At 31.6% G+C, this 12,667-nt stretch overlaps 1 protein-coding gene across 1 annotated transcript; it reads right to left on the bottom strand.

The window, feature by feature from the left end:
- Positions 1-6,054: 6,054 nt before the first annotated feature.
- Positions 6,055-8,790, bottom strand: LOC117922466 (disease resistance protein SUMM2-like). The gene has a single exon (XM_034840597.1). The coding sequence runs from the start codon at positions 8,788-8,790 to the stop codon at positions 6,055-6,057; it is 2,736 nt and encodes a 911-aa protein (XP_034696488.1).
- Positions 8,791-12,667: the final 3,877 nt, after the last annotated feature.

Here is a 12,667-nt window from a genome sequence, read left to right as displayed (position 1 = left end):
TATAAGTGAAAAAAAAAAATATATATATATATATATATTCGCTATATTTAGGAATGATAATGCAACGTATTTTTTTTGGAAATTCGTCTTCCTTGTATAATAAGATGTATTTGAAATTTAAATAAAACCCACCTCACTTCTATATAAAATTAATTTCAGTAATAAAATTAATTTAATTTAATATATAATAATAATAATAATAATATTTTTTAAATAAAATAAGTTATAAAAAGTTCTAATACTTTAATTATTAAAAATATATTTATTTTAATGTAATTTAAAAGTTTTAAAATCTTTCCAAAAAAAAGTTAAAAGAAAGGATGAGGATGAGAAATTCAAATACCTGCCCTACCCTATCATGTATAATTTTTTCAATAGAATGGAAATGAAAATTATTTTTAATAAACGGGTTGTGGTTAGAATGGGGGCGACTTGTTATTCTTAGCTATATTTGTTATCCAAGAGAAAACGGGAGGAAAAGTAAAGGTAAAATAAATAAAAATAAAAAAGATTTAAAATTAATAAATTATTTTTATATCTTATTTCATATTTATTTTACTTATTTTTATAAAAAAAAAATATTTGTTTTCTTTCTTTAATACTTTATTAAAACCAAATATTATATATATATATATATAATTTTTTTTTTCCATTTGATTGTACAAAGTTTAAAGGGAAAACAAAGATATAGGGCTTTTAGTATAGGATGTAAACAAAGTTTCATAATTTTATTATTCAAAATATAAATATAATTCTTATAAAGTAAAAAAAAAAAAAAAAAAATTAAGTGCAAAATTTCATCTTAATTATAATTTCAAAGGTCAATTACTCATGATGGAGTTTTGGTCAAATAAGGAAATGTCTCTGAAAGTGACAATTAATTTGCATTCTTAAATATGATATGAACAAAAGACATGTCAACGATATTTTTGTAATTATTTCTAATATAAAAATTTGGATGCTTTAACCATTAAATCAATTTCAAAACAAAAATGATTCTCCTTCCTTCAAGGCTAAGCATCCATACAAATGACTAAAAAAAATCAACATTTTTAATAATAATTTTCTTTTAAAGGAAAATAAAATTAAATAATCAAGCTTTTTTAAGTTGGTACTCTTTTGTTTTTTTAGCAGGTTTATATAATCTTATCGTATAGTTAATATTAAATATAAATTAATTTATTAGTAACACACAAATACGGGTGAATGGGTGAATTTTAAAGATTTTAATATAAGAGTTGAATATTTCAATTTTAATTAATTATTTGAGAAAAAATATTAATCAATCACAATGAAAATAAAAGATTTTTCATGAAAAATTCTTACATAATTGTGGAATAAAAAGTCATTAAGTCTAAGATTTGAGATTTAAAACTCACCTAGAAGATTGTAATACACAGTTTTACATAATAGAATCTGTCTAAAACTTGCTCTCCAACACCTATATTAAGATTTACGTCTTTAACATAATATCTCAAGTCCTCTAATGAATTTGTCTCAACATCCGAGGGGATGTATGTATCTCTAACAATCCAAAATTTGTTAATCGAATTGTTGATGACTTTTGGAAATAGTATAACAAGTTATGATCTTTTTGGATGGGAGCAACAAATCCTAAAACACATTTTAGAAGGATACATATAGGCTAAGAGCTCAAAGGATCATAAACATTTTTTTAAAAAAAATCCTATCCTATAACAAAAAAACAAAATTACCAACATATAATATCACAACAAAATACCCTAAACGGAGTTTTATGAATAGTTTTTACTCCACGTTGTCATATTCAAAATTTATCGATTTACCATCTAAAAAATTACTAAATAGTATCACATTATGTTTTCTTAAATTATATTTTTGGGACTAAAACAAAAACCCACATGGACTCATCCAAAATATAAGGATTAATACTCATTTAAGGGGTTTATTATATCTTCCTATTTGAGGTTGTGAGTATTTTAAAAAATATAAAATTCAAATAAATGTTAAGTATGAGTAGGTAAAATATGATAAATATTAAAATGTTACTAATACATAATTTAGATTTAGTTCTTGAAAATGAAATGTTTTGTTTTTTTTGCTTAAAAAATCAACAAGAGATTGAAAATATATTTGGATAAATTTAATTGAAAAAAGCTTCAAAGAAAAGCTTGATAGAAAACCAAATTCGATATTATTTTTTATTGAAATCTCTTTTGACTTATGCAGAAAATTATTTTCTTTGGCAATGCCAAAACCATCTTTTATGATTGTATGTTATCTTTACTTTGAATTTTAATAAAAGCCAAAAAAAAAAAAAAAAAAAAGGTTTTTCCAAACGAGACTCTACTAAAATTCCTTTTTTAGTAATGGACATATATATAAAGGAAAAATATAATACTTCATTTTTGCAAAAAAAATAAAATAAAATAAATAGAATAAAAATGAGATTGAAAAATCATTTTGGAATATACTTAGAAAATTTTTAAACTCCATATCACAATTTTAAATAGACTTTAATTTTATAAAATATAACATTTTTTATTAAAAAAATTGTCCTCATAAAACCATTTTTTAAGAATATTCCTAAATATCCTTATACCTTTTTGGTAACCGTTTTAAAAAACAATTCTGTATAACAATTTTTGAAAAATATTATGTGATCTTTTGTAAATCAAATATCTGTTTAAAAACTTGAAAATTTTTTCATCTAATTGTTATAGTTTAAAAATAACTTTTACATATAATACATTATTTTTTATATTTATATAATTAAATAATATTATCTGAAAACATTCTATCTTTTGTTTTGAAGAATATAAAACAGTTTTTTATTTTTTAATTATTAAAGGTGTATTTTTATTTTATTTTATTTTATTGGCATTGGAAAACAAAAAATTATTTTAAAAAAGAGTTAACAAACTTGCCCTTAAATTTTTGTTTGAAAAAACTCTATTCTTTGGACAAATACGTGGTAAAATTACTTAAAGAAAAGAAAAAAAAGCAGGACAAGACCCAAGACCTAGTGGAAACTGGAAAGGCAGAAGTCCATACTTCGTTGTTGACCCATAAAACACATTCCAAGCCAATGATTAGGGTCATCATATGGTCCTCTTACTTAGCCAGCCAATACCATGTTACACAGCTACAGCCAATCCAGTGCTCTCACATAAAGAAAAATGAGCAGACACTTGAGAAGAGAAAGCACTGGCCAGCTCTCCTTGGTTGGAGTCACAGTTGGGCATTATCATGTTGTGTATGACCCACATGCATTGATCCCTCAAGCCCACCTCTGTATTTTCATGACAATGACTCCTCTATTAATTTTTATGTCCATGTCTTAATCATGGATGGCCTTGGTAGCATGGAGTGACACAATCTTGCCAATAATCATAATCTGGTTTCATATCATCTCGTATATTTTATTATTGGCTTCAACAAGAAGGTAAAGTATAGGTGAAGGTTGCATATAAAAGTTTCGTTAAATATGAAATAATTTTATTTATAAATTAAAATAACTTTTTTATTAAAAATAATATTTTTTTTTTAACTTTCATATGAAGCAAAGTCATACATCCTCTTAACTAAGTATAGTATTTCATTTAATTTAATTCAAAAAATGAAAATTTGAATTTTAGAAAATAAAATAAAATAAAATAAAATATAGCAAAAGTTATTTAAAAAGATTTGCATATTATCAAATTTTTTTATACTTTAACAAATTTTAAAAATTGAAAAAATATTTTTTTTAAAATGTTGAATTTTTATTTTAGTTGTTGACTAAATTTTTAGTCGTTTTTTTCTCATTTATTTCTTTCCTCCATTATTTCAAAAATTCCATCACACAAATCAAACCTCGAAAAACATGTCATATGAAAAAAAGGAATTTCCTCATTTCTTTAAAATTCTTTTGATAATGAAATAACAATGTGTTTTCGTGTGTTTAGTTGAAAATGACATAGAGGGGAAGCATTATGTGTCCCGAAATTTCAACCAACTTATTATTTTTTTCAAGATATAATACATAAATATAAGAGTAATGTTGACGATACATCTTATTCTACAAATAATTTTCTTGTGTTCACATTTATTTTTCTTACCACTTGGGTTGTGAGGGGTGGTGAGTGGAGTATGACCAATTTGTATGATGTTTTTCATGTGTTTAATAGTTTGAAATCGGCATGATAGGTTATAATAGACCGTGCGTGAGGTGTAACAAACAATTAAGTATAATATTCTTATAGTATTGTGATGTAACACATGTAGGACTAACATTTGCGTCGTGTTGATGAACTTATTTTTTATAACATAACTTAATAATGATTTTTGACTACGATGACTTTGAAGATATAATTTCTTGTTCTCGATCTAGATTTAGGAGATTTATTTAATAGAAAATTGCAAATCTTGTTCTAAAGAGTTGCACCTGGTTTAGAAAATGAAAAAAATTTGAATTCAAGACATCAAAGCCACTATCTTAATGCTAAAATTATATTTAGTTTCAAAAAATTTGAGAGAAAATACTTGAAAAAGAAAATAAAGAAAAGGATAGAAGAAAAAAATAGTGAAAGAAAATAAAAAATAGATTTAAATTGGATATAAAGGTTGAATAATTTTTAAAAATATAAAATTTTAATTATATTTGATTTTTTTTTTTTTTTTACTATTTTTCTCTCCTTTTTTTTCTACCTACTCTTCAAGACCAAAAACTTAACTTTCACTTTTTCCATTCTGTTTGGTTGCAGAAAAAATATAGGGGGAAAAAGGGAAAATAAATTTGAACTAATTGGGACAGCTTCTTTACTTTTGTTAAAGTAGAGGAGAGGGCTGTCCATTAGATAAAATATTAATCTATTCAGTGATTGTTTCTTCCTGCTCCAGGTTGGAATAACTTTTCTGAAGGTCCCTTCAAAGCAATCATTTGATCAACGCAGGAAGCTTGGGTAAAGGGCATTAGAGTGTTTCTTTATAATTTTGTATTTGAACTCTGATTTTTTGTCTGATAAATTTATTTGTTCACCATACTTGGTAATTCAAGGAGTCCGCACTATTGCCTGCCTAACAATCAAGTGATTAAAACCCTCGCTTCTAGACAACTTTCAATGATTGGGAGTAGGAGATGGTAGAAATGTTTCCTATATTATTCAGCTGGTGGGGGGTGAGAGCATGCTCTTCATACTGTTTGCTGTTTAGGTATACTAAATTAGCATTTCTCTGTCAAATCTTTTTTAATTCTTTTCTTAGAGCTATCTTAGTGTTTTCTACAAAGGAATTTGGTGTTGGAGGACAGATGTATGTAATGGGTTTGTTTGCTTGGAAGGTAGTATGAAGTAATATTTTGGCAATTTGACTTGTTGAAGAGGAGAGGTTGGTTTAATTAATCATTGTAGTTTGTGTCAGTTGAAGGAAGACTAATCCAACCATATCCTAACCCATAGTCAGAAGCCACACATTTGGTGGTATCTTCCCTTCTCTTAGTTTGGATATCCTTTGGGTGATGCCTCAGTTGGTGAAGGACTCTTTGTTCGAAGACCTTGACAACAACTGGGTTTTAAAACAACCATTTCTGAAGGTTGTTGGATAGGCTTCTATCAATGGAATCCAAGATTGACATTTAGGTGGACCTTAAAGGTTTGGTTCTAGGTTCAATTCCTGAGGACGCCTCCTTTATTGAAACAAATAAACAATTGGTGTGATTGAGAGACCACAATCCTGGGCCTCTGGCCTTTCCTTTGGAAGTGCTAAGCGCCAACCATAGTGGGCCTATAACGCTCAATCCTAACATGAAACTCACATTTGTCTAATAAAAAAAAACCATTCCAAATATTGCCTCCTTCTGTACTCCATCTCACACATAGAAAGTACATTGATATGAATTATACAAACTGTAAAAATTGGGAAATGTTCATGCAAAATCTTGAAAATTGGAACATGGAAGTTGATTTGCTTTGTGAATATACACAGCCAGTAATGGAACATTTGGATCCTGTGCCCACATAGCATTCAGATATACAGATAAGCAGTAGCACTGCCTACAGTACCTCAGCTGCCTGGTATGATGTCTCCTTTCTTGAATCACTGCCATCTTGAAAAATACTTGGTGAAGGTCTGCCTGATGGTTTCATCCTCCCACTGCAAGCCATCCCACCAGCTTTGATTCCCTTTGATTTTCTTTAAACAGTTGGCGGCCGTGTTTGAATCGAAAGGGAGCCGCCTTAGCATCATACAATCGATCACAGAGATTGTTTCCAGTGATGGAAGGAGCAAGGTCTGTGAATAGATGCTCTGTAGCCTTGGGAGGTTGATCAAAAACAGTGAGGTGAGCCTTGAGAATAGGCTGAGATTTCCTTCAAATGCATCATCACTGCTTATCAATTCTACCATGGATTCACAGTTCTGAACATTGAGATATTCAAGGCTCTGAGCATACATAAGCCATGTCAAATCCAACAATTTTGGACACCTCCAAATGCATACTTCATGTAGGCTGTGGAACCATTTTCCTAAGCTTGGGTTGGGGAAGTTATGGTCAGATCCTTGCCTCCCCTCTTCTCCCACTTTGATTTGTACAACTTCCAGTTGAAGACAATCTTTCACAAAAAGGCTTTCCAGGTGCTTCATTCTTCTCAAAGACGAAGACGATAGCTCAAGTGAGGTTAAATCTTTGCAGGCTTTGAGGCATAGCCGCCTTATGCATCTCTGTAACTTGTGGGAACCCTTTAATATATTGATGGAGAGGCATGTGTATAGGTTGATGGATATATCACTCATGTGGTCCAAGCTTTCCAACTCTTCCAACAAGGCACGACCTCCATCAAACAGTACATTATCTCCTGCAAATGCTTCTGCAAACGCACTAGGCAAATGCTCACTGTAGATGCTAAACCATTGACTGAACCATTGCAATGATGGAAGGCTTGATATCACTTGCAATGGAATTTTTCGGAGTGAATACATATTATCCAATAACAAGCACCTCGATCTTCTCAAAGTCTTGAGATCGCCCAACAACTTGGTTATTTTAGTATGGGACAGTTTAAGATATTCCAAGGAGACCAGTTTGTATATCTCAACAGGCAATTCAGTTATTGAACTAGCTCCTGACAAGTCCAAAACTCTCATGGCAGGCATGAATTGGAAAAACCCAGTTGGAAATTCATGCAGATCTTTGCATTTTCTTATGAGAAAAGTTTGGAGATTGGGGCATGGTATTGGTGTTTCGTTGACTTCTTTGATTTCCTCGAAACTTATATTGCACAGTGACAACCTCTGAGCTTCCTTCCATCTTGCAACTTCTTGTACTTCAAACAAGCCAGCATGATCATATACCAAAACTTTATTCTTCTCGCTTCCAAATTCAGAACTTATCCATAAAGCCATATCGCGGATCACATCATGCATCTTAACACAATACTCTTGAGTTTCTACAGGCTCCAACAGACATGCAAGCTTTAAAACTTGAATAAGTTCGCGTCCTAGAACACGTGCTTCGTATATGTCCCCTGCTTCAGCTAAGAACCCCTCCCCAATCCAAAGTTCTATCAGTTTATTACTACTAATTTCACAGTCCTCTGGGAATATTGAGCAATATAAGAAACAAGATTTGATGGTATCACCTTGCAAACTATCATAACTGAACTTCAAACGGTGAAACAATTCATCTTTCATACCTGAAATTTTGGCTGGGAAGTTTCTCAGTTCTTTTATGGCCTGCTCCCATCGTGCGAGAGTCTTTGCAGAAGCCAAAGCTCGTCCGATGGTAATAAGGGCAAGCGGCAAACCTTTACACTCTTCAGCAACAACTTTGGCAAGCCTTGGTATATCTGGATGAGAATTTAATGCTTCTTCTCCTACCTCCTCCTGGAATAAAGCCAGGGCTTCTTCTGGTGCCAAGCACTCCACTTTGATCCTCTTCTGAGCTTTCATCTGGTGGCACAGATCCTCGGATCGGGTTGTGAATATTATCTTGGACTTATTTTGATTGTCTTGAAGAGAAACCCCCACTTGTAAGAGATCAAGACGCTCCCAGATATCGTCCAATAACAACACAAACTTCTTTGTTTTCAAAACCTTCCATATTTCCATGGCTTTATCATCCTTGCTGCTTCTGCTTTTCCATTTGTCATCTGGAATTTGTAGCTTGTTTCGAATTATTTCCTGAACTTTTTCTATGCTTGCAGACTTGGATACAACAACCCATATCACTACTTCAAAATTATGATTTGTTGTCAGGAAATAATTATTGATTTTCTTTAAGAGGGTGGTCTTTCCAACACCCCCCATTCCATATAGTCCAATAATTTCTACTTGTTCATCTTGAAGGTAGCCACAGACTTTCTCATACATAAAATCTAAGCCCACAGTGTTCTCCATTGGCAGTTCATCCACTGAAGCTGGAGGCATTCTGTCTGCCACAGCGTCAAAATGCCCTTTGTTCTTTTGTTCAGTCACCTCACTGATCTTTTTTATCACAATCTTTCCAAGCTCATATGCCAAACAGCATTTCCTGGGACAACATCCCAGACATTTCTTCTGGATTTCTTCATCACCTTCTTGCAGAATTTCAGTAACTTCATTCTCCATTTCTTCTACTCTTTGGAGCCAGCCATCTACTTCACTTCTACGCCTCATCTGTTGCTGCTCTTCAAGATCAACCCTTCTCTTCACATCTTCACTTACATTCTTCAGTTCCACCATTGCATTTCTCAATACCTCAAGATTATCTTCCAGATCGCAGATGTAAACTGAATGCTTGGCAGCGTAATCACATAAGCAGGGGGCAATTCCTAAGAGTGAGCCCAGACAATCCATGGCACGTCTCTTAAGATATCACACAAACAAGGGTTGAAATTCAGCCAAAAAGAGGTGATAAGAGAAGGGGAGATGGGATTCAGAGAAGGTCAAAAGTGTATGTATGAGCCTGGAGAGGGAAAGAAGTTCAAATTTAATGAACTTCCATGCTTTTATGAACAATTAAGTACTTATGGATTCCATGCTTTCATGAGCCATGAAGGAATAAGAGGAGTTTCCCTCCATCCAAGATCAAGGTATAGTTCTTCGTTAATAATAGAGGTTTTTATTTATTTATTTATTCCAAGAACTGCACTGCAAGATAAGGAGCAGTATGAAGAGTTTAGCATCAATGCTTAAGCTTTCACCCATCCTTAAGCTCAAGCCCTTTGCGTCTTCTTTGCTGTTTGATAGGTCTGCAGCTCCTTATCAAAAGCCTACCTTTGAGATCATCATTAATCATGGGCCAGTAGTTGATTAAGAAAGAAAAATAGCATACATAAATTAATAAGCCTTTTGCTTTTTCTCACTCTCAGCTTTAACTTCATCTCTTTGCCTTTATTTTTCTGACTCTTCTTTCCAGTTAAGCACAATGATGCTCCAAAACCATGCTTTATTTCAACTCTGGATTATGAAGTTAATGTCATCCATCCAATTTCCTCGTCTTTCCTGATAGAAGTGCTGCTCCCTGTACACTCCAAGAATCCATTTGGTTCCATCAGTTTGCAATCATCTTATTCTTTATGATCCAACCAATTTCTTTTCTACACTTGGGGTCCATTTCAAGATTAAAAAATTGATGGGTTTCTATTCTTCATAATTCCTGGTGACATGACAAAACTAGAAGTAAAACTGGAACAGGTGATAATGTTTGAGAGTAGATGAATTTTGCTTAGAACTGAAAGTTTATTTGGGAAAGATTCTTTTTTCTTTCTTCTGCCTGGAAGCTATGATCATTGTCAAGAAGAAACAAAAATTCTTCAAAGAAAAACATTGCTTTGGTAATAGGAGTCATGTCTAGTAATTACCTCCAAAGTCAGTCCACTTCCTCTGCTCCCCCTACTTACCTTAAAACAATGTGATTTCATTTTCACCCTTTCCTCCTTGAATTTTAGGTCTCTCTTTGATGTAAAACAGTTATGTTTTTGCTTCTCTGTTTCTTCCCTGCAGTTGTAGATGTATTTATTTGTGAAAACTATGCTGTTTTCGACTCTGAGCTTCTTGCCATCCTTTTCCAAATGAGATTGATTCTGTTGCTTCCTCCCTTCTTTTTGGTTTCTCTGTTGATTGACTTTCTTTTGTTGAATGACATCTTCCAATCCTACTCCCAATGACCTTGATTTGGCTTCACCATTTGCTGGTGCAGCATCAATATAGAAACTGGAAGGCTGAACATCATTCTTTGAACAAACAGATGTCAGAAAACATTGTTATTTTTACGGGTACTTGAAGAAGGCAATAAACCAGCTTTGTTTAATCTTCATGTAAAGAAATTTGGCTTCCGTGCTAAGAACTTTGGTCAAAATTCTAACATGGGTGCAGTTGTAGAGTGAAATAATGATTGGCCTTCAGAAGCAACAGGCTCTAATGGTTTCTCTTGACTCAAGTGCGTGTCATTTTAGATCCTTCTGCTTGTTTGGATTTTCTTTTCAGTTTACCCTTGTTTTACTTGATCAGAAATGGAGGAGAAGGGAGCTTTGAGCTTCACCCACCATGTAGATTAATCCTTCTGGTCAATATTTGCTTCTCTGGATAAAAGCTCTACTTAGAAATAGCCAAATAAGGCATCAACAAACACCATAACATACCCAAACATTAGGAAAAAAACAATAGAACAACAAAACCTCGCTTGCAGACAGATGGAAACCCCCTCTAAGCCCTCTTCTCTCACACCCTATGGTCTCACCACATCTGATAGAGATGGATATAAGAAGAAGGAATTAGATTCTGATTCCCCTTCTATAGGCTTCAATGGCAGTTGCAGTCAAGGCAGGGGGAGATGGAGATACAACTGGGTAGGGAAATCTGGACTCCTTTTACTGTAATTAGTAATGAAACATGGTTTGATCCAATAGCCATGTAGCATCAAGATATGTAGAATATTTTAAGTATTCTTGCATGCATGAATGTTAAAAAATAGTCCACATCAAAGAACAAACAAGTTATCAACCCAATTGATATTATAACTTACAAAAGACATCAAAATTTTCTTAAAATTAAAACAAGCTAGAAGTTGAACATGGAGAAACTTGGTGGGCTTTGGATTTCTACCATTCCAAAAATTGCCACTTCTAATGCTCCTGTCATAAAAACCACCAATTCAAAGTAAGGACTGGTGAAAAGAAAGAAATTTTCTGGGAAAAGCAGGAAATTTGATTCTACATGAAACTTAAAAATGAAGAAGGAAGAAAAAGAAAGAGGTAAGGAAAATACCTGAGATGGAAAGTAAAGGCCGAGGATGCTGAGAGAAGATTGGAGAAGGAGATAAGTGGGGTTGAAGAGAAGCACCACGACTCCTCCACACCCCAGCTTTCTTTGATTCCTAGGACCCCAGATTCATTGCTTAACTTCTTCCATTGATTCACAGTTTTGAATAAAAATTAACTGAAGATTTGGGGCATAAACATGACATATTAAGACTGCGCTTCTTTTTGAAGTGTTTTCAGTGGAGGAAAATATTTTTAGTAAAAGTATTTTCTCTTATTTTATAACGTATGATTAACATTTAATCAAAGTAAATATATCTAATTTATTATTAATAAAAATTAAGACCGATATTCTAAGGTATATATTGTATTTGGAAATTAGAAGTATATTAAGAGCCTAGTTTTATTTCTAGTGGAAGTGTTTTTGATAATATGTGGCATATACATAAAAAAGCATTTAATAATAATAAATTACTAAAAAGAACATTTATTTTTTAAAAAAAATTATAATAAACCAATAAATTTTATTACAAAAAAAAATATAAACATTTATATTGTTAAAAAAATTAAAAATTATTTTTTATGAAAGTGAAGTGAAAAAGGAAGAGGACAGTGAAAAGGAAGCGGATAGTGAAAGAAAAACGGAGGATAGTAGGAAATGGTATTTTAAGAATATATGAAAAATTTTGAAGTGTTTTTTTTTTAAATAAACACTTCCTAAGTGCTTCTCTAAAAAACACTTTAAGTGTTTTTTTAAAATTTCAAAATATTACCAAATACATATTTTTTTACTTTTAAAAAGTACTACCAAATGAACTCTAAACCTCATAAGTGGGAAATACTGCATTCATTTTTTCAATCAACTTATAAGAAGTTGTTTATTAAATTAAACTTATGTCAATGAATATTCTCACGTTTTAATAATAAGCAAGTAAAAGTTGAAAAAAAAATTTAAAAAATGGTTAACATGCTTGATACTTTATGTAATTTTTAAAATAATATAAATTATTTGAAGCAAAAATAATGTAAAAAACATTTTTATTGACATATTTTATTACTTATTAGACTATATAATTTAGGATAATTGTAATTCAAATAATATTCATACATTCATTGATACAACTTGAAGCTAAGGGCAAGGGAAACAAAGATAACATTTACCCAAATATTCATTACTTAAAAGAAAGGATTAGGTTTTTGGGAGGCAATGAGGAAACCATTCTCCACCTTGGAGAAACAAATTTCTTGAAAAATAAGTGAAACCACATTTACATTGATTCCAAGTATCAAGTAAATACTTAGAATGTTATAAAATTGTGTATGTGAACAAATTTTTGGAAGGGGTATTTGTAGAGTCGTAAAATTTACTCGCTAATTTATTATCGAGTGCAATTCATGTATTTAATAAGATAAGAAAATATGCTAAATGGGGCATACCAAAAATATTAGTAATCTCATCAAAGAAAGATAAA

Source organism: Vitis riparia, chromosome 9 (genome assembly GCF_004353265.1).
Source record: "Vitis riparia cultivar Riparia Gloire de Montpellier isolate 1030 chromosome 9, EGFV_Vit.rip_1.0, whole genome shotgun sequence".
NCBI lineage: Eukaryota > Viridiplantae > Streptophyta > Magnoliopsida > Vitales > Vitaceae > Vitis > Vitis riparia.
Note: the sequence above shows the minus strand (reverse complement) of the source record. Positions and strands in the feature narration are given on the sequence as shown.

Bases quoted from the DNA above. Each gene is read 5' to 3' on its own strand.
- LOC117922466 (XM_034840597.1), bottom strand. From the start codon at position 8,790: ATGGATTGTCTGGGCTCACTCTTAGGAATTGCCCCCTGCTTATGTGAT.